At 48.6% G+C, this 23,051-nt stretch overlaps 1 protein-coding gene across 4 annotated transcripts in view; it reads left to right on the top strand.

Moving 5' to 3' along the window:
• LOC116947515 (protein FAM3C-like) overlaps positions 1 to 15,635 on the top strand; it is a 39,626-nt gene extending 23,991 nt beyond the window's left edge. For all 4 annotated transcript variants that reach the window (XM_032963349.2, XM_032963348.2, XM_076070660.1 and 1 more), the window contains exons 6-10: positions 2,265 to 2,323; positions 2,836 to 2,886; positions 3,658 to 3,742; positions 4,964 to 5,090; positions 11,186 to 15,635. In XM_032963349.2, coding sequence (XP_032819240.2) covers positions 2,265 to 2,323; positions 2,836 to 2,886; positions 3,658 to 3,742; positions 4,964 to 5,090; positions 11,186 to 11,275 — 412 coding nt within the window. In that variant the 3' untranslated portion in view covers positions 11,276 to 15,635. The remainder of the gene's footprint in view (positions 1 to 2,264; positions 2,324 to 2,835; positions 2,887 to 3,657; positions 3,743 to 4,963; positions 5,091 to 11,185) is intronic.
• The last annotated feature ends 7,416 nt before the right edge of the window (positions 15,636 to 23,051 follow it).

Raw genomic sequence — 23,051 nt, 5'->3', positions numbered from 1 at the left:
GAACATGCAAACTCCAAATTTACAGGCGTCAGGATAGGGGTCAAACCCACAACCTCCTGTATACCAAGTGAGGCAGTTAACATCTCACCACCGCGGTACCCACGGGAAGAGAGTTTCACAACATCTGTGTGTGCGGTGATCCACCAACCCTGACTGCAGCCTCCACAGTGCAGGATCACAGCAGCCACGTGCAGCGTACAAACACCACTGCCCGGCCAAGGCTGTGTTGTGTGATTAATGCAGCGTGCCTGCTGTGGGCAGCAGAGGGCAGTGCTGCAAAACCCATTGCTGCAATGTGCCGTGCAACAACAGGGCAAATCTAACTCGACGACCCACACGGTGCGGGGAGGCCATCATCCAGCAGTGGATTAACATGCATATTCCATTCTAGATTTGAAGCTTTCGTGACTGCAAGGATTCATACTCTTTGTTTTTTTCCGGTAAAGTCATGTAGGTAAAATAAAATAAATGAAAACAACTCGATTAAATCGCGACGTTTCGGAGGCAGCACAAGCTTCCGTCTTCAGGTGGAAACCACCACGGTGACGGTTTCCACCTGAAGACGGAAGCTGGTGTTGCCTCCGAAACGTCGTGATTTAATTGAGTTGTTTTTCATTTATTTTACCTACGTGACTTTACCGAAAAAAACCAAAGAGTATGTATATTCCATTTGTTCAAGTTACAATGTATGCAAATTATATGTATCATTGGTATACTTTGGCTCAACTGCCTTTTCATAGCACGGTGATACAGCAGAAGCTGTATATTAGGACATCACATGATAATAATAGCTCTGATATGAGAAAACACAATGCTTACATTACACTGGTGGGGGGTGAAGGGAAGGGAAACTTCTGGTATATTCATGAGTCTGCTCCTGGGTGGTGGCGGCAGCGGCGAGAGGCCTTCATCTAGCAGTGGATCGATCATGGTTGATAACGATCATGATATCAGGCCGGTGGAAGTGGACAAAACCACAAGCGAGACGTGAGAAAACGAGACTAATTAAATCGCAACCCCCAAATCTTGACAGTTCGTAGAATCACGGTGGGACGATGGGGACGGTGGGCAGGCGGGTGTGAATCATGACCTATCCTGCTACTTGCGCTTGACAAATCGCGGGCATTTTTGGTCGCACAGCGCAGGCCTCTGTCTTGAATCTGCATGCATGACAAACGTAATCCGGCGCGAATTTTCCACGGTTACTCAAGACGCGCGAGCGCGTGTCCGATGTGAGCGACGTCAATTGTACGGAGGCTTATCAATCGTTCAATTAGCCGCCGTCTCCTCCTCCACCGGACATGCGACCCTGCCTGCCGGGGGAAATCGTTTCTGTCTGACAGGTTGTTTCTTTTTTTTTTTGCCGCACATGTTCGGCTAGTCCGTCGTGAGGCTTTTCCGGGGGATCGGCATCTTGCGGCTCCGGTACCGCACGCGGCTCTTTGTTTTTTTAAGGACTGCAGTGCGCGGCTCTTGAAATTCAAAATAAATGGCTCCTCCTTGTTGTGTCTCGGGCAGCCTGCGGCTTTGTAGCAGCGCACGGCTCATTGAGGACTTTTACGTGACTTTATTTATTTAAGAACCTCAGTTTCGTATTCACCACTTGGCATTGTGGCTTTTCAAATATTGGGGGGGGGGGAGGGGGTTTACCGAATTCGAAAATAATGCTTGTTGTTGTTTTGGTTGTCGACCCCTGGGCTTTGCCGACGTTGAAAGTGTTCGCTACGTTGCCGTGCGCCGCTGATGAGTGGGTTTGTGGCTTGTTGTTGAATGTTTTTTTTTTCTCTAAAACAGCGGTGTGAGTTTACTTGCCCTTTTAAATATCCACATTGGTGTGTTTTCGCTCTTGTTTTAAACGTTCAGAACACAAAGCTATTTACCAGACCACTTAATGTTAGCATTCCTTTAAATACAAATAACAAAAATAATATATACTTTTTGCAGTTATTTTGATAAAGCACGAAACAATGCTTTAATCTGATACACATTTGAATATGGCACATGGCTTTTGTTCCCACCTGTTTTACATTCGATTTGTGTGTGTGATGCTTCAAGTAAGATTTGTGTTCGTGATGCATCAAATAAATTGTGCAATAAGATCATAAGATTCTCTCTTACGACAGCGTAGGTTCACGCGGTTGTGATGTGCGGCTCTCCGATGCATTTTTCGGTTGTACCGAGCAATCTTCGGTGCGATGTCTGACATTTCGCTCTCCATGTCCTGGGAGCTTCTTCAAGAACTGTATGATTTTCTTTTTGTACAGAATTATGAGCAGCGTGAAAAACAACGTCGGGAGGGGGATGAATATTGCTGTGGTGAATGGTGAGTGAGTATCCTGGTCGGTGTCAGGCCTCTTAGCTCAATGCAGGAATATATTCATGTGGAAGACGGTCAATTGTAATTTGATGGAAGTTTCAAACAATAACGTAACAGAATTAGCTTTTATATGTATTCGTAGTGTCATATTACATTCTCTTGTATGTATGTTGAACGTCTTTCGCACCGAACAAAGCCAGCCGTGCTGATCGGAGGTGTGGGGTAAGAACAACGAACTAAACAAAAAGCAGCTCTAAAGAAATGAGTTATCAATCTATATTTAAAAGTGCACAGCTCCAATTACTTCCTAATATCGGAAGGAAGAGCGTTCCAGACAGCCGCAGAAGCGCATCTGAAAGCGCGTGACGCAGTGACTGTCTTTCTTCGATGGCGAGCCAAAAGCCGCTGCTGCTGCTGCGAGGATGACATAAGTTCACGCAGTTGTCCTTCAACTTCAAATGTAATTTCTTTGCATCTCTTTTGCTGTCTCTGTCTCCCCCTTTTTTGTCTGGCCACAGGAATGACGGGTGAACTCACGATTACAAAGTCAGTGGACTTGTGGGGAGGGGGTAAGCGAAGGATGTCGGAAGGAAAATAATTCTCGTTTTCCTCCTTAAGCGTCTCTTTAAATAAAATATCTTTACGCGTGTAACTCTCGTTTACCCGCGGACGGATAGACGGTGAGTGCGGGATAAAAAAAAATATACAGCTTGCGGTATTCCACTCGCGCTGCAAACACGCATGCCATTGTTCCATTTACCCAGCCACTCCTCCTTTGCGACCCGGTGACCGGGTAACTCTTACGAACCAAAAAAAAAAACCCCGTCCTGTTGCACGTCTTCATGCCAAATTCTATGCAAGTAAACAACAAATACGTTTTTGGTATCTTTTGCATTTGTTTTGCATTTGCGGTGTTCGATTAATATCCGGGCCATCCCTACCACCGATTCCCACAGATTAATTATCGAGACTTTATCGTGTTTAAGGTGTACGAGTCAAGAGCGGCCCATATTATCAACAATTTTGACCTCTTCAAAGCGATTTGTTTCACAAAGAAAGAAACTGCTTTTGTCTGGGGTTAACACGTACCTCTATGCGTCTCGTGCCCTGTGCTATCCGAAACAAATTTGAGCAAAACAAAAACGTTACTTTAAAATCCACAGGCGCTCTGTCGTACCGCTGCAGGGGGTGGGGTTGGTTACTCATTGAACTGCTGCAGGAAGCAAGGTCATTCGTAGCACGCGTGTCAAATAAAATGATTAGAAAGAAATAGAATTAAAATTCCGGCTCCCACTTACACTTTGTTTGATTTCCGATTTGTCATGTTCGCTGCTTTTCAGATGTTAATGATCTCATCATCTTTCTGAAGAGCATACAGCATGGGTCCATCGTTATGATCGCGTCCTTTGATGACGCGGCCAGCAAGTGAGTCATTTGCTGAACGCGGACCTTCTTGAGCAAACATACATTTCATTATTATCATCACGTGTGAGTGCGTATACTATCTGGGGGGAGCGGTAGTGTAGCGGATAGCGCCATGCGCTACGAACCTGGCAGAGATCCGAGTTCGATTCCTGCCCACGGCCACCACCAGTGACGATTATCTGTACCTGTTTCAGGACCTCCCTTAGGTCGACCTCGCCTCAAATGAGTACCTGATGCGATGTGTAAATGTTGCCACTTTGGACACAAAGGCGGCCGGGCGTGGTGCTGGGCACCCCCCCCCCCCCACCCCCTTATGTGCTGTGTTGGCCTTCATAGGTGCTCGCTAACAGCACTTGCCCCAAAAGTATGTTAAGGCAACACGGGGGATCTTTGTCTTTTGTGGGGGGTGGGCGGTAACGTACGGGTTAGCATGCTGCGGTATGAACCCAGTGACCCGATTTCGATTCCTGCTCAGCTGAGCGATTTTTTTCTCACATTGTTTGAACGTCTCGGTGGCCCGCTTTCCATCGCTGACCATGTGCAACATCGGTGGCAATTGACATTTAAACCCTGTGTAATTCTCTTGCAGTTTTCCCAATCCTATAATTAGTGCCGGAGCACGTGGAGCTAAAGGCCGTCTTGGCGTGGTGCCGTGCCACACGCCCCAGCCATGTGCCGTGCCAAGCGTAATAACGAGCGCTCCGTAATTTGGCTATCACCAAATCGCCCTGAATAATGCTCAAACTCGCCACGGCTCAGAAGTTAAACGCACAGGGGAGTAACCACATTTTTTGCTGTATTGGGAAACAAAAATTTCCGCATTTCAGCAAGGAGGTCAAAAGACGTTAATCGACTCGTGTGACGTGGCCCCACTGGGGCTGCGAGGTATCAAGTAGTCGGCGGTACAGCAAATGGGTTCATGTCGCCATCCTGTGCTGGGCTTTTAAAAAAAAAAAAAATTCCGAGTGTCAACCGTTTTTCATGCTGCCTAGATTTTCTCCAGATACGCTGGTTGCCCATCCACCGCTTTTATTGTATGCGCCGGCCCATTATTGTCCCGCTTGTGTCCTAATCAGACACGCGCGTGACGCCCCTGCGCAGCGAGCAAAAACATCTGGAAAGTTTTGTCGAGAGCGATTGAGGGTGGGGGGGGGGGGGAAGGGGGGGGGGGGTTTGGATTGACGTTATTTTATAATAAATATTTATTGTCGTCGCTCGCAGGTTGAACGACGAGGCTCGGAATATGCTGATGGAGTTGGGTAGCAGCTTCATCGGTAACTTGGGATTCCGTGACAGCTGGGTCTTTGTGGGAGCCAAGGGCATCAGGATGAAGAGCCCATTTGAAAGGGTAAGAAAAGACCTCTCTCTCTCTCTCGGTTTCTCATCTCTCTCCGGCTTCCTGTGATTAATTGAACGTGCGGCGACACTGTTCGAGTGATCGACTCGCGCTCGGAAAAGGTCGCGCGAGTTCAAATACCGGTCGCAGGGTCCTCTTGAGCCACTCGCATTTCTCAGTGCCATTTAAAAAGGGTGCCGCTTTGTTGCGTGACGTGGTTGCCCTGTGGAGGCCTATAACCAGTACGTAGATGTGAGGGTTTATTTTTTTTTGTTGCATTGACATCCACTGGCAATGCTTTATCGCAGTTGAAGCTTGTGTAACTTATTTGTGCCTTTTAAAAGCAGTGTTCTTCACTTATTTTCGGAGGTGGGGGGGGGGGTGGGGGGCACTTCCACCGATAAGACATCAGTGTGAGGGCCGCCAAACATTTAAAACCATTGGTGTTTGACAACACAGTGATGGGGTCCGTCAGGAGCTACACTGAAGGCCACCAAGGGCCGCCAGTGACCCGCGGGCCTTGCAATAAAGAACCATTTGCTTTAAGGTCTTATTAATTCATGTATGTGTTTGAGTTCATCCCTCAAGGGGTTGTTCAATAGAAATATGTACAGTGCTTTACAATCACAGTACCTGTGACCCAGTCAGCCAGAATTTGCGCACCGAGAGATCCCTGGGTGAATTACGCCCTATAAATGTCCCAATTACAATTATTATCTCGTCAGATCCAGGAAGCCACGCAGGGTTATAGCCTGAACATTGCTTGGATGGGCGACCACCGTTTTCGGCTGCGGGGCTACGTCATAGGGCAGCGGAGAACAGCGCGCACTCATCAGCGTGGTAAACTATAGTCAAATAACTATACTCTTTGGTTCTATTCGGTAAAGTCACGTAGTTAAAAAATAAAACAACAAAAATCATGACGTTTCAGCCACAACACAAGTGGCCGAAACAACACAAGTGGCCGAAACGTCGTGATTTTTGTTGTTTTATTTTTTACCTACGTGACTTTACCGAATAGAACCAAAGAGTATGGATCCTTGCAGTCACAAAAGCTTCAAATCTAGAATATAGTCAAATAACCCCCACACGTCCGAGCACGGCGTGGGGAGGCCCTCATTTCCTGCAGTGAATTGGAAAAAAAGGGGCTGTGCATGTACGGCTCCTGTGGGATGGGCTTGGCCCCTGTCGTAGGAACGTGGACATGACACCACTGGCGCAGGGTTGCGATCAGTCGATGGAAATCTTCTCGTGCTCGTTTGAGCAGCAGGCCGCTTCGAAGTTATTCATAAGGTGACCACTGACGCCATCCGAGTCGGCTACGGTTGAGCTCCATCTCTTTGTTGGACACCCTGTAAATATGAAAATAAAAACTATACTAAACTATTTTTTTGTTATTTTACCAGGCAAGGGCCCTCCGAGCTACATAACTCTTTTTCAGAAGTGACCTGGCCACAAATGATAGCTCAACGAAGTGGCTTATCATGTGGAAATTTATAGCAGCCAAACACTCTTAGATGCACGTTTCTAAGTGTGGAAGAAAAAGACGGCGAACCCGGAGAAATATCCACGTGACCATGGGGAGAGGGAAACTCGAAATAGACGGGCGTCAGTATCGGAATCGAACTCGCGACATCCTGCATACCAGGCGAGGGAGTTAACATGTGCAGGGGAAACCCTGCCCGTGTAACTCTCTCCGCTGCAACGTTTCGGCATTCTGAATTGTGTAGTCGTCCGGTAAACTGCGTAGAAGCGAGTAACTGTAGACTCGTTAGGTGAAACGCTGAGGCAGGATGTACATAATCAGTTGAGCGGGAGGCAACTTTGCAGTTTTGTTGAATCGATTTTCCATCCTCAACATTCTCCAGATAAGAACCGTGAACCAAATAAAATGTTACGCATGTAACTCTTCATCCTGGCATATCCAAAGTGGCTTTATCTGCTCGGCATTTCATTTGACAGATGAGAGTTTATAATGGTTGGCCCCCTTCACTTAATATGTTTGCACTAAAAGGCCAACCCTTTTAACACCATGTAACCCACTTCTTTTGTATGGAAACTTAATATGTCTGTCTCGCTGTATCTGGCTCATGTCTTAGACCACACCTCTCTCAATTGGCGGTTTCACCTTTGCCTGGGTGTCCTTTCCTTTCACGCGGAGATACTTTACCTTTATTCATCACGGTCGCTCCCTCATTGTTGCTATGACACTTGCTGTTAGGTTTTCCCTCTACTCGTCAAGTTTCGCTCTTTGTATTGAGCCTTGCCCTTTGGGCTAAATCCTACCGGAATGCAAATATTTTTTTTCACACTTTGGGAAGCTAAGCAGGAATGGGCCTGGATAGGTGCTTGGATGGGTGACCAGCATGCATGACAGGGCCTCTGCGCTACATTGTCTGCAGCAAGAGCGTGGTACAGCAACATTAATTGTTGTACAGTATTGCCGTGTTCCTTACGTTCACCAACCCACACTGACCATGGCCGTGGTCAAATAACCATTCCCGTGACCCACTGAGCTATACAGTTATTTTTCAGAAGCGACCTGGCCACAAATGATAGCTCAACGAAGTGGCTTAGCAAGTGGAAATTTATAGCAGCCATGTACTCTAAACGCGCGTTGATTTTAAACGTGGAGGGAAAAACCGGAGGGCTTGGAGAAAAATCCACGCGACCACGGGGAGAACGTGCAAAGTCCAAATATACAGCCATCAGGGTTGGGATCAAACTCCTGTATACCAGGCGAGGTAGTTAATATCTCGCCACCGTGGCGCCCCAGGAAGAGGCGGGGCAGCTCGGCCCCAGAGCATCCTAGGGAAGACAATGCCCTTCAGTAAGTCCTCGGGACATAAATAGATCCGTAGGGGAAATCCATGCACACGTACAGCTATTCCCTCGTTATTCGCGAACTTGATATCCGCGATTTTGGCTGTCCTCGAATCGCATCTGGAACTTTACAACGACTGCATCGAGAGGTAGAGAAATAAAGAGACGTGTTATTCCGATAATGTTCATGTATTCCGTAGTTTATTTACGTATTCATTTAAGGTAATTCCTTAAAAAGATAGGTTTTCGTAGGCCGGTATCATTATCCGCGAAAATTTCCTATACGCTCGTAATCTCCGGATCGTTTCCCGCGCCAATGACGAGGGAGTGCAGTGCACCTCGTATGCTGCCACTAGGTGGCGGTGTGCGACTGCAATTATTTCCAAGCTGTGTGACCGCATGGTCTGACGGGGAGTGAAACTATCGCAGGACGAAGTTCCCGGCAGATGGTATGTATGATAGCGTCCAGACGAGGTGAGGGAAGCCTCTAGATGTGGCAAATAAAATGTTTAATAACCCTTTTGTTTTGTCTTTTTCACCCTCGCTCTTAAACAGTTGGAACTCTCAAACAGCATTGCACCGCCGCCGTTGTGCGTTAGCGAGTGGCCCGCTGAAGGAGATATCCTAGAACTGATTCTGAGATCCCTTCAAGTTACCTGAGCAATACGAAAAATCCGTGTAATTAAATCATAGTGTGAAAACACTAAAAATCTCACGATTAATGTAACTGAGACTTAAACAATTTAATTCGGCCAGAATGAGCCATAATGCGTTTTTCCCACCGGTTACTTTCACCTGAATAGAAGACTCTTCATTGGAAACCATGTACTGTAATCGGTACGAAAGTGACACCTTACAAAGTCCACTGCAGAAGTTTGTAACTGTACATGCCCATGTCCTTGCTTGTCGTGTTTGGAAACCAGGTGCGGTGATGCACACTTGTGACTCAGATTTGTAAAACCCAAACATATACTGCCTTATACAGCTGCAATATGGCCAGTAGATGGTAGTGTAGCAAGTGGGTTAGTGAAACCCATCATTAATTTTCCAAACACCCCAATGCAGGACCCTCCTGAAAAAGCCTTGAGACTCCAGAGAGGATTTCCTAACTAAATAACAAATGTAAGCATAACACGATTACCCCTCTCACGATCGGCTGCAATTTCCCGATCTGTCGTTTCAGTTGGACTTAGATGTTTTGCAAACATTGTGCGGGGTGCACCGTGGCACCTCTCTGGTCCCTGTAAGGGCTCGTGTTAACCAATTACGTACGCAGAGAATAACTGCTTCTCACGCACGCTAAGCTAGATATACCTGGACCATAATAATAGATTGAACTCGATGGGTTGACATTAATACACCCCGAATACACACCTTGAGCCTTCCAGAGAGAGGCCTCTATCTCTCCTCCTGCTTACTGCCATGGTCTGGAACTGCCCCCCCCTCCCCCCAGTCATCCGTGCCATTCACTCCCTGTTCAAATTAAGGGCTCGGGAGAACAGCGTCTTGAGGCGCGGCCGCATTTACAGAGACCGTATCAATCGACGTATCGTGCTGCGATGCATTGGGAGCGTGCGTTGGGAGCGTGCATTGAGGGCGTGCATTGGGAGCGTGCGTCGATGGCGGCTGACTTTGAGGTAAATCAAAGGGGAAGGGCGGATCTTTTTATTTAATGAACGTCCGATTGCACGGTCGCGTTACGCACCTGGCTAATGGATATGCTGTTCGATTTTGACCGCTTTTTATTTTGTTTGTATAAAAAAAAACTATTGATCGTTTTCGTCCCACTTTTACCTCGTTACTGCCATTTCCTCTCTTTGTCCCCCGCCAAATGTTGTCCCATTTTTGGTTTTAAAGGAAAAAGTGCGTCAACGAGCGGCAATATTCCGCAGATGTTTTCTGCATCATCAATGTTATCCACAAAGACGAGTGATGTCGGAGGCGATTGGAATCACTATTTGTAGGAAAGTAACAATTCTATACCCCCGATAGCAATTCCGTGAATCGTCACAATGTAAGGGTCCCAATTATATTCAACTCTTGTATGTACGTTTGAACTTTTTCGCACCGTACGTAGCCAACCGTGCTCATCGGAGGTGTGGGCGAAGGACAACAACGTATGACTCGTGGACTTTCGGGATGACCTTTCAATATTATTTATATTTCCTAACTTTGAACATGGCACACTGAGGTCCCTGGATGAATTGCACCTTAATAAATGCCAATTGTTATTCTTTCTTTCGTATGGCTGCCAATGTAGATGCAGAGCAGCAACTGCAATTTCACATTCAGGTGGTCAAGCCAGATAACCGTGTCGGCAGCAGCGGTGGTTTATTGCTGTGATGTCTCCTTCATATTTGTGTATCGGGCATTGAATCATTGTACAATCTGTTCTGGATGACCCACAGTCCGGTATCCGCATCTACTGCAATGGTTTGTACGGATGCGGTATAGGGTGGACCATGAGCTTCGTGGAAGATCAACATTCGTATTTGTCATTATAGTTTGGGTTGCATGGTCAGAGTCGCACACACCTGCCGCTTGTATATTTATTTTCCATTCATGAAGGAGGTGGTGCGTGCATCGGCCTGTTGATGTTCTGGTGCGTTTGACGGTTACCCCGGTGTCTTCGAGGAACACAAAATGGCCAAGAACACTTAAGTGGCTTTTTTTGTTTGCGTACCTTTAACCTCGCACCTCCGTGAAGCATGCGGACACAATGACCACCATTCAGTGCTCGTTATCACCGGCACAATTTCCTGTGCCAAATATCCCAGAAACCTTTAGCAGTGGGGTCAGTGAAAATGGCATGGTGATGGGGGGGGGGTGAGGTGGTGGCTGGGGGAGGTGTGGGGAGAAGTGTGAGGGTGTGGGGTGCAGGGTGGGGGGGAACAACCATCCCACATTGCTTTGCTTCTCATTGCCAAAACAAAAACAAGTAATCTGTACCCGCTGCTGTGGTGTTGTGGTTAGCGGCACACTGGGCTTGCTGTGCAGTGGCCACTGCCAGTTTGATTCCATCTCCCAGCTCGGAAGTTAAAATACAACGTTACAGGTTTCTTCAAGGCCCTCCCACCCCCGCCTCTATCCACTCGGCAGTACAAATGGGTACACGGCAGTTAGTCGATGGCCAGCGTGGCAGATTACCGTCATCGCGTGACTTCCAGTGCCGCCTGTGAATCGTCGGCATTGACCCCTTAACGCACAACATCCGCGTGTTTTTAGAGCCGCGCCTCGAAAGCCTTTAACGTCTCTCCCCCACCCCTTTCTTTTTTCCTTCACAGCACATCAAAAATAACAAGGAGACCAACAAATACGAGGGCTGGCCCGAGCTGATCGAACTCGAAGGATGCGTCCCACAGAAAGTGGAATGATGGGCCCATCTTTGCCTCCCGCAAGTTTGAGCGCAGCGCGAAACGTTTTGACGCGCGCATGTTACGTATACGTTTACCGTTTCAGGAATGTTATAAATATTTTTTTAATTGAAGCTATATTTAATTTAATCGGATTTATGCGCGGCGGAGAGTCTCGCCCGCCCATCCGTCGTCTGGTCTCTCTCTGTACAATCCGCGGGAACGGTTTATGTGAATCTTGTAACGATAGCCGGCTGCTTGCGCTCATTAGCCGAACGAAGCACAATTAAGTTTATTTTCGGCGTTTGGCGCACAAGCGCGAGGAGAGATCGAGGTCCGTGCAATTTTCATATCACTTACCGCTCGCGCACGGGGACTCTCAAGCGAAAATCTACGCCGGTTTTTTACTTTCCTCCCCCGGCACGTTCACTGCTCGGGTTCCCTTTGGGTCCCGTTATTATTTACAAGCCCTCCAGCAACGGCCTACTTGGAAACACTTTGGGCTAAGCATTGCCAAGACTGTACACTAGATATGCCACTTACACATTTCTCGCGCGTCCAACGGATACGTTTTCCGCAATCAGCATTTTCTGTTTTAATTCCCGTACCCGATTGAATGTATAATGAGCGTGTAGGTGATTCGTGGAGGTGGAGAGGAGGGTAGGGGGGGGGGTGGGGGTTCTGCTGGTTTGATATTTATGTTCGCCTTGTTATGGTGTTGGAGTTACTTTTCTAAAAACTTTATCGCGGAGAAGTGTCAACTGCAGTGACCTCCTCCGTGGCACCAAGTGCTGCTTCAGGCCATTTCGATTTGCGAAAACCACGTCGAACCTCTTCCTCTTTTGCAGGAGGGGGGGGAGGGGGGAGGTCCTGTTTTTAAGTTGTTTGATCGATAATAGTTTTCCTTTCCTCTTCACGTTTGTATTTGGGAGGAAACCCGGAGTTCCCGAAGAACCCCGCGAACAGACGTGTGGGCAACGACGCTCACAACTCTGCAACGAGTTTGTCGGGCAAAACCTCCTTGCTGTACTTGCCCCGCTCCCGTAGGCACAAGCACGGCCTTGCACCGTTGCCATGTCAATCACCGGTCGACCGGAGACCCCCCCCCCGCTCCCCTCCCTCCGCGGAGCCGCTGGCTTACTGGCATGCCCTGGCCAGACCGTTTTGGTTAGCGATGGGCAAAATGCTAAAACTGCATTGATCGGGTGGGGAGGCGTGCGTAATAGTCCTCCTAATGTCGTTCGTGGTTCTGTGATGTCATGCCAGTGGCAATGAGCAATAACTTGAAGATGGATTGTACGTACGTTGAAAAAAAAAAGTGATTTGCAATCATCGTGCCGACCAGACTGCTGTGGAATCGCTTTAAACTTAAATCAAAAATACTAAATTGGACTCGTATGGATTTACTTCTAACGTTATTCTAAATCAAATAGTGCAAAATATATAAATAATGTGTGCGTGCAACGGGATTGGCTATCATGTGGTTGGCGGTGAACTGAAACGGCAGCCTGAAGCGTGGATTATTTTTTTTAGACACGTTAATGAAGTTTATAGAAAGGAAGACGTTTTAATAATTAGGCTTTTGAAATCCGGCATTTGGGAGACCCTAGAACGAAATTCTTCTCCATTGGGTTGAATTTTTTCCCCCCTCTTGTAAAATATCGTGACATTTTGTATGCATCGGTTTTTTTAGCCAATTTTGGAAATGTAATACTTGACATATGGGTGGCAATGCTACCTAATGTAGAGTTGTCATAATTTGAACGCCTTTTGTATACATGCCTACCGTTAAAAATGCATATTACTCCCACGATAGGCGGTGAAACTAATGTCACGGGTTGGCCCTGAAGGCCAGCCATGCAGAGCCTTTGCGTGCAAAAGTATCGCGCATCGTTGTCTTCACGATTTCGTTGTGTTTGTGTTCCGGATTCGGCATCATGCCGTGTTTATATTCCAGAGCATTTTGTTGTTGTTGTTGTTGTTGGTCTCAATCCCCGCTGCATGACGAGAGCCCCCGCGGTCATGCCTCGTTGGCCACGTGGGATGTTATGGCCGTGCATCACAACGCTGGTCAGCGTGGATTTGTTGGGTTAGGGGAGGAAGTGCAGAATTACAATGGGTTTGGCTGCACTGCCTTCCCGTCTACTGCACACAATGTCTGCGTGTTCCTCACTCATTTTCAGAGGGGGGGGGGGGGGCGGCCCCTTTCGGCGATAAGTTATCGGCTTGAGGGCCGCCACATCGCTACTGAAAAAAGGGGTGTTTTTCCATTTTTTTGTATTGCTGGGGACTGGCAGTGGCCCCCCGCAGGCCTTACAAATGAATAATTCTGGTCTATTACATCTGTGTTGGCAACTCTTATGCATGGCGGTCACCAATTCGAGCACCGATCAGACTCAAACCAGCTTTGCTTCTCAATTCGGGCGCACTGCGGGTGTTTTGGTCAAAGGCCTCACTTCTACACACTGACGCATCCGCGAGAGACGGGCTTTTAATAATTAATTAGCCTGGAATTTTCCTCAACTGCCGAACCAATATTGGAGAATTCGCTGCCATTTTAATTACCTCTAATGCTAGGGGATGAGAGTTCTTCTCGGATCAAAACCGACACCAGGCCTCTAAATCGGTTTTATTTTTCATTGTAAAACACGAGAGCGAGACTTTCTTTCGTTCTTTCTCCACAATGTTGTCCCGATTTTGTGCTATCGGCGTCGCGCTACTGTGGGATGTAAGCGTCCGTTCGGAAACCTCTCGCGGCACAGTGCAATGGAGAACGGCCCACGGCAAGTGGATGCCGCGGAGCTAACGCTGAAGTGCTTTTTCAAGACACCGCGGCGGGGAAATCGGCGGGACCACCCGTCCCGGCGACAACAAACTCGATCGGATGGCGCTCCACCGACAAAAACATTAATTTGCTGGGCGCAATCCGCTCTTGTCAAAGAACGTGGCGGCGATGTTCCTTGCGGACTGGCGCGCTCAGCCTCTATCCCCTGCGTGCACATGGCACGAGCGCTGCTGGTGCCATCGTTCACGGCGTGTTGCGCACGGGCACTGCACGGATGAACGAACAGTAGCTGGTCATGTGACGGTGCGTCAATCAGAATCCATTTTACACGGACGCGATGCAGATGACAGGCAGCACAAACGCGAGATTGAGACCAGACGTACGAGACTCGCAATGTAAAAATGTGACACGGGACGCGACATGGGATGAAGATGTACGATCCAAATGAGACGGTGCAAATCCGCCATGCGATTCCTGCAGTAACATGAAGTATGGGACCTATAACACAACGAGACGGAGCGTACAAGATCTTGCAATAAATTACCAACTGCACGTGAATTCCAAAACGAGACGATGCAAACAAGATGGTCCAAACTAAATAAACTCTAACTGATTCTTGCAACCCCCTGAATCACGACAAATTATCTAATTGCTGGGTGGTTTGGTGAGTGGATGGGTATGTGTGTGTTGAGGTGGGTGGGTGTATATAGGTGGGGAGCAATCGTGCAGCAGTTGGCGCATTGCGCTACGAACCTGGCCACCCGGGTTCGATTCCCGTTCGCGGCAAACACCAGTGCCGATTGTCTGAACCGGTCCTGGGCCTCCCCTAGGTCGACTCAGCCTCAAATGAGTACCTGGTGCGGTGTGTAAACATCGCCACTCGGGGAAACAAAGGCGGCCGGGCGTGGTGCTTGCCACCCACCCTCGCGCGTCCTGTGCCGGCCTTTGTAGGTGCTTGCAAAACAGCGCTTGCCCCAACAGTCTGTTGAGGCTCTACGGGGGGGATCTTTGTATAGGTGGAAAGGTGCAGTTTGAATTGCTGCACGCCCGTTGACCATCAAGGTTGCCACGTGTTGCACACGTGGTGCACACGTGGTTGTGCACTACTGTAATAGAATGCATAGGAAACCCCTCCTCGCTGAGACGTTGGAACAAATATCACGAGTCGTGTGCGTCGCTCACGGACGTGTGGCGATTAGGGGGAAGCCAGCGGAGAGAGTGGAGAGAGACGCGCAATGCGAATCGTTTGAGCTCGGCGCAGATATTTCACCTGCCTGTTCCACCAGCGGTAGCCATGACTTTAGCGGTTCCAGTGTCTTAATGTAGCCAATAAACGGTGGCTTATGCGTTTTCATTATTTTGAACGAGTGGGTTATCAAAGAAGGCAGTCTTATTAGCCATGTAAAAATATCGGTATGGCTAAAGGTTTTGCCATATTTTAAGTGGTAGCAATTCCTGCTTTGGCACGTGATACATGAAATACAACTGTACACTTGCGCTCCTTCGGATTTTCTTTTTTTTTTCGAGCAGCTGAAGGGTTTAATTGGAATCTTTGTTTCGTCATTTGTTGGCCTCATTAAACGCCTAATAAGTTAATACTGGTTGATATTCAAGTGTGCGCGCTTGTTTGCGTGTGTGTGTGTGTGTGTTGAACCCGGCGACCCGAGTTCGATTCCCGCTCACGGCCAACACCAGTGACGATTATCCAAACCTGTCCTGGGCCTCCCCTAGGTCGACTCGGTCTCAAATGAATACCTGGTGCGATGTGTAAAGGTCGCCACTGGGGAGACAAAGGCGGCCGGGCGTGCTGCTGGCTCCACCCCCTGGTGTGCCGCTCAGGCCTTCATAGGTGCTCACTAACGGCACTTGCCCCAACAACATGTTAAGGCTATACGGGACATCTTTGTTTTTTTGCTTTGTTGAACTTCCAGTCCTGTATGGCTGTACGGCAGCTCGACCAAAAAAAAAGTAAAGTACTTGGAAAATAATCTTGCGCTTTGTGGATTGGTGTTGTGTTAACGTGCGGCATAATGCACGTCCTGTTGGTATACGGCGTGTACTCACATGGACGTGGATGGGTTTCTTACGTACGGGAATTCCCTTGTTTTTCACGAGCTTGCTCTCCGCGATTTTGGCTCTCCACGAATTGCATCCGGAACGCGACACGACTGCATTTTTAAACAGTTGTTGAGTGCTTTAATATATATTTTTTTACTTTACGTTTATTATGACCACGTTTTTTTTTGCGTCATGGTAATTTTCATGTATTTCACAACCTCTGTATTTACTTAACGTGATTCAGATCTTCATAGGCCAAATGTGCTATTCACGAGCATCTCCGAAACGTATCCCGCGCAAATAACGAGGGAATGCTGCATGCGTCATGTACTTTTAAGCTACGAACAGTGCAAGTATCTTAATAGAAACGCATTGGTAACTGGATGCCCTTGGAGTCTTTGTGCTTTGTGAGAAATACGAGCCGGTGATGGCTCTCCAATGTGGAACTCTTCAGTTCACGAAGAAACTCCCTGGCAAGTGCAGCGAGGCGTCTGACAGCATGCCAACCAAGACGGCAGCGGGGGGGGGGGGGGGGGGGGGCGCATCCCGAAAACGCGCAACCGGCGAGCCTGCCACCCGCACAACCGCGACAACAATTCGCACTGTGGTCACCTTAACGGACGCGGCGCGCACGCTTCGTCCGTTCCATCGCGTCGCCCCGTCGGCGGTCTATGGACAAGGTCGTTGGCGCAGCGTTGTTGCCAGCTCAGCTCGTGGTCTCTGCTTCATCTTGCCCCCCTCGCCCTCCCGTCTTCCAACTTCGTGGTTCAGTTGTTGTGGTTTGAGCCCATCCGAAATCTTCCTAGGGCACCCTCTTTTCATCTTCAAATGTTATCAATTCTGTGAAATGCCAAAGTGACGTTTTCGATTTTCGTAGGGCAATGTGGTGGATCGCGTGATGCATCGCGTTGCCTGTTTTCATTTCAAGTTCTGGCCCATCTAATATTCAGTTCTTTGTTAATCCACTGCTGGTTGACGTTGTTTGACCATACTTCACCACGCTGGTAAAGGCAGGCTGGTGAAGGAAAGGTGCCCAAGCACCGGTTCCGATAGCACTTGCCACTGATGTTATCTGCGGTCGGTGATCAAACTTAACAGCGCACGGTTCATAGTGCAGTGTGCGGGAACGCTTCACCATCCGCTTCTCATTCTATGTATATTATATTTGTGGTTTAAATTTCCCTCGTGGGGTGCGTAGATGAAGGTTATTTTTCACGCTACTGCATTTTAATTTCCAGGCGAATTTTAACGTCACGTTTGTATATCTCCGAGCTCCAACACTCCTGCTGTCTCTCAACTTGAAATGTAATGATATTTCTGTATCCCATGCCCTCGTGTGTGTCTGTGTTCATGGAGCGGTAGTGTAGCGGTTAACGTGCTGCGCGACAAACTATTACATTGCGTCGGCGGTCTATGGTTTGATTCCTGCTCACGGCCTCATCTGAACCGGCCCTGGGCCTCCCCTAGGTCGACTCTGCCTCAAATAAGTACCTGGTGCAGTGTAGTAAACATCGCCACTAGGGAAACGAAGGCGGGCGGGCGTGGTGTTGGCCACCCACCCCCTCGTGCGTCCTGTGCCGGCCTTCGTAGGTGCTCGCTAACAGCACTTGCTTCAACAGTCTGTTCAGCCCATGCGGGGGATCCTTGTCCTTGTCATACCGAGCCTCTGAGATGTTGGCATTCCCTATTAAAATTGCCTGTAAGTGCTATACCCAATGGGCACGCGTTTCCCAAGCTCTCACAGTGCAATTATAAACAGCCTCCCCTACTCCCGGTGAAGTCGATAAACACCGATGGAAAGAGATTATTCGTCCGTCTGCCCATTGTTACCCCCAAGTCGTCCCCCGCCCGCTCCCATCGTAATCTTCTCACTGTTTACGTCTTCTGCTCGATCCAATATCCTCAAAACCATGTGGGGGAGCCCAGTTCGCAAGTGCGCGCGCCCGCCTACCGTGTAGGAGACGCGGGCGCCCGTAGTTTAAGATCGCGCGCGCCTGGATGTCGCCCTTCATTAAACCGCATTCTCACGCGCATCCGAGTTTGACGGTGGAACTTTCTTTTTTCTTCCTCTCGTCGAGAGGGGGGGGGGGGGGGCGTTGATCGTGCGAGAGAGCGTGGGGGGTTTTATGTTGTTGTTGTTGCACGCGCTCTTGAGAAATCGGAATCTTTTTTGCTGGAGAAATCCAATGAGCTATGAAGCTATTTTTTCCCACGCATGTCCAGATGCCCAAATTGTCACCGTCAACCATTATACATCCACTGCTACATGAAGGCATCTCTCACACCACCCCCCCCGCTCCCCTTGCCGTTCCCATTCCGCAATCTTGCGAGGCAACAATCCGCCTCTTCTTGCCCGCGAGCCGATTTTCACAGCTCCGTCTCCCGCAGTCGACGTCCGCTCGGGCGCGGTTTCCCCTCCCCTCCTTCGGCTGCCACTCCACAATTGGTCATGGACCATCCCCACCGATCCGTCGCCTTTTAGCCGCGTGTCCTGCCCAAAGCCCCAGTTTCCTTTCGCCCGCGGTCAATGTGCGTCTCACCCATGCGGCAGCCGCAGCCGCGCACGGCTCTTCAAGGGCTGTGTTTTTGTGACGGTATCCGCGTGCATTGCGGATCTTTAAATATTGAAGGGGGGTTTTTTACCGAATTCGAAACAAATGGCTCTTCTTGTTATTGATAGTTGCCGACCACTGGTCGAATCCACGCGCTCCTTTTCTGCCTCTCCCCTCCCCGTGCTTCTTTGCACACTTCAGCCTTTTGTTCCACTTTCTTTGTCAATGACCATGTTTCTGGCCCATATGTCACGGCTGGTAATATACACTGGCACGTTACGTTGCCTTTTCATTGTCAAGCTCAGCTTTCCCGTTTTCAGTTTGCCTCTGAGAATTAACAAATTCTAAATATACCGGACGAACACCTCCGGTTAACACGGTTGGCGACGTACATACATACACACGAGCATTGACGGTGCATTTGACGCGATCGCACCACCACAACATTCTTCCAGGGCCCCATCCATGTTTCCACTATTTGGTTCTCGGTCTTAGAGCGTAACGATGGCCGTGCACGATCAGCAGCAGGTCGCCAGCGGGTACGATATGAACACAAACTGGCGTCAGTCAGTCCGGCGGTCGTGCGGATTGAACGCGCCGTCGTATTTACCGTGGCCAACGTCACGGATTTGCGATACGCACGTAGATTGTTGGGTTGGGCCGTGTAATGATCTGGCCAAATGTGTGATGTTATAAACCCTCCACCAACCACCCTACACCACCCTACACAGTCAAAGAAATGCATGTGTTCCGTGTGTGTGTGAATATACGTGAGCGATTAACCCTGGCAATGACGGTGTTTTCGTTTCACAGCTCTGAAACAATACTATAGTACGTAGGTAAAAATTTAAATAAAGTTAATCAAATCACGACGTTTCGGACACAAGCCTCCGTCATCAGGTGGGATAGTCACAGCAAGAAGTAATTTGCTGTAGTGGACGATTCCTTCTTGCTGTGACTATCCCACCTGGTGACGGAGGCATGTTGCTTCCGAAACGTCGTGATTTGATTAACTTTATTTTATTTTTTACCTACGTGACTTTACCGAAAGAACCAAAGAGTGGATCATTGCAGTCACGAAAACTTCTAATCTAGAAATACTAGTACGATTATGATGGCGGCGAATGCAAATAGTCTTGCAAATACATCAATAGCAGCACGCCGGTGATGAGTTGGAAAATGCGCTGCCTGCACGCGGCAGTAAGTGTTGAAAACAAACACTCATAAACAACCGATCACTCCATGAACAAACACTCATAAACAACCGATCACTCCATGAAAAGTTCTATGCCCGCTCTCCAGCCAGGTCGCGCCCGCTCCTAAAGGATTCTCCTGCGTTTCGGCAAAGGCAATGCTGTTGTGTTTATTTGTGTTGTTAATAGCCTCTAGCTGTGTCGACTGACTGACGTGCTCTTTTTTGCAGAGCAACGATTTAAAAGTGCCATCTCACAGCGCGCACGGGCAGCGGCTGTCTGACAATGACGCACGGGCGCGCACCGCCTTGTGTACTTAATAACCCACAATAAGGACACGTCTACGGCTCGTGACGCAACATACGTTCGCTGCCGCGATGAACAATGTCAATAATTTGTTGGGATAACGATGACGGTTGCTGCTCTGCAATATACATTGCTCCAGGCGACTGCTATACAACTTTTCTTTATTTTACCAGGTAAGGCCCACTTCAGCTCTATAGCTCTTTTTCAGAAGCGACCTGGCCATCACAAATGATAGCTCAACGAAGTGGCTTATCACGTGGCCATTTACAGCGGCCACATATTCTGAATGTGGAGGGAAAAACCGGAGGATCCGCAGAAAAATCTACGCGACCACGGAGAGAGAGAGATGCAAACTCCAAATATACAACAGGCCTCGGGGTCGGGATTGAACCCACGCTCTCCTGTATGCCAGGCGAGGTAGTTAACATCTCGCCACTGCTGGCGGAAGGGGGCCCTCCCCTCCCTAGATGGCATTGTTACGAGCCTACTCTTCCATGCTGGGCAGAGACGTCTTCGTGAATCACGCACAAATGTATCGGACACACACAACATATATGCTTTAAATGTCAGTGTTAAAATAAGAGCGTTAAGGATTTGTTGTGAGCCGTAGCCGGGAGTCATCTGTCATACTTGTTCCACACAGCTTGGGAATTCGTAACGGAGCAGACGGACAGGTCCCTCTGGGCCTGTGCGCAATGTTGGGTGGTGCGGGGGGGGGGGGGGTAACGGGGAGGGGGGGCTTAAAGCCAGTGGGGTGACCCTGGGTTCGGAAATGTCATCCGCTTTGGAATGGGGGCGGAGGGTGAGTTGGGGGGGGGTTGAAGGAGCCAGAACGGTTCGCGTTGCGTGTTTTATACATGCACACCCCACTGGGAAGCCGTGTGTGCATTTGTCAAGGGGTTTTCATGGGAGTCCTTGGAGGTTTTGAGAGAAGGAGAGAGAGAGAAAAAAATTGAGAGAACCCAGCACATTGGAGGGAGGAGGAGGGGGGGTCCGCGCGGCTGGAAATCATTAACCACTTTAATGTTGATCTCGTTGAATGATCTAAATGTGCTCCCGTGTAGGAGGAGTTTTTAGCAAAAAAAGAATGCGGTCAGTGGAATTAACGAGTTTTGATCTCGTGCTGAGCGGGACAGAGCTGTGTGTGCGAGTCCGGCTGTTTGCGCACTGCCCGCGACATTCATCAGCGGTAGGCATGGTCAATCAACTGCTGGATGAAGGTCTGCCCGCAAGCCGCAAAGCTGCAGTCGCCATTTCTCACGACGCTGCAATGTGATCATCCACCTGGCATCAGCACACGAGCTGATTCCACCGCTCCATCTCCCGCTCGACGTCCACCTTCCGTGCGCTCCATTTCTTGGCCGCTACTCCATCATTGCGCTTGACCGTCGGTCAACATCCGTTGCGGTGATCATTGTCCAAACCCAAGCCATAGTGCATCTAATCCGCGGAAGAGAAAGCTTCTGGCCCCGGCGAACATCGGTTCCCGAGTGATATCCGAAACGGTCCCGTGGGCCACCCTCGCCGACACGCACTGATCGCAGACGGTGAGGCATGTTCAAGCAAACGCCCAGAACTGACAGTGTGCGGATGCCTTCATCCAACAGTGGACTAACAAAGTGGTGCCAATCTATATAATGATTATTATTATGATACAAGGTCAAGAATAGGCATGTCACAAGCAATAGTCTCGACTCCGTTCTTACGCTTGCAATGCATGCTTATGATTTTACGTGTAAGAATCAGCTGTGGCGGGATGTTAACTTCCTCGCTGGTTTGGAGGAGGTCGTGGGTTCGATCCCGACCTTTTACGCCTCTATATTTGGAGTTTGCGTGTTCTCTCCTTGGTCACGTGGAATTTTTCTCCGGGTCGTCCGGTTTTCCCTCCACATTTTGAAACATGCGTTAAGGAGTATTTGGCTGCTATACAATTGCGCGCGATGATAAGCCACTTCGTTAAGCTATCGTTTGTGGTCAGGTCGCTTCTGAACAAAGAGCTGTATAGCTCAGTAGGACTTACCTGGTCAAATAAAATCTTAGTTTACAGTTTTAAACATTGTTTAATAGTTTACAAATTATTATAACGCTCAGGCTAATGGTGGAGAACATTGCATGTAAGAGACGTACAACTAAATAATTGAATAGAGGTGGTTGAACTTTGAGAGAGGCGAACCGGGAATCAAATTCTTGAATCACAGCCATCATTAGGCGAGCTGGAGGTACCTGACACTTAAGCAAGGACGTGGATAAGATTATGCCGCTGTTGCATGAGCGACGTGGACAACGACAATGGACCGAAAGATGAAAAGTCGTGGAAAAGTAAGAAAAGCGTGGAGAGATGAACGCTGCGAATCGCACTCGGAGGCGCAAAGAGGAAGCCATGAATCACGGGCTGACTGCTCAGGGGACGGTGGCCAGAAGGGATGAGACGCTCGGCGGATGATAGCGTGCCTAAAATTTAGATCAAATTCTAGTTCTTGGACACCGTACGGGACAGTGCCGGCTTAGGCAAGTATGGGGCCTGTAGCATGTGTTATAAACGGGCCCGAAATCAATCAATACAAACTAATTAAGACACATTTTTTTTACTTGCATAGTAAAGTAATTGTATTTTTTTCATTTGCTATACAGCCAGGTAATACGACAAATCGCTAACCTTAAACATTTATTCGTTCATCAAAGTTGAAGGCAGTTTTGTACTATAGTAATAGAGCAAGTGCAGAATCACTGAACCCGACTTGATAGCTTGAACGCATTTAACATGTGTAGCTACTTGTGCTACTGGGATAATTCGGCACTGGTGCGAGATGGTGACAAGTGCTAAGTCGCCGTTTTTTTTAATCCAGCAGTTGTGGACTACAGCTGACGACGATTGCATTCGCGTTGGGCTTTTGACATGACGC

The sequence above is a fragment of the Petromyzon marinus genome, chromosome 30, assembly GCF_048934315.1.
Source record: "Petromyzon marinus isolate PM22_M1 ecotype Great Lakes invasive population chromosome 30, UKy_Petmar_22M1.pri1.0, whole genome shotgun sequence".
NCBI classification, from domain to species: Eukaryota; Metazoa; Chordata; class Hyperoartia; order Petromyzontiformes; family Petromyzontidae; genus Petromyzon; species Petromyzon marinus.
The sequence above is the reverse complement of the archived record's forward strand: the minus strand, read 5'-3'. Positions and strand labels throughout refer to the sequence as shown.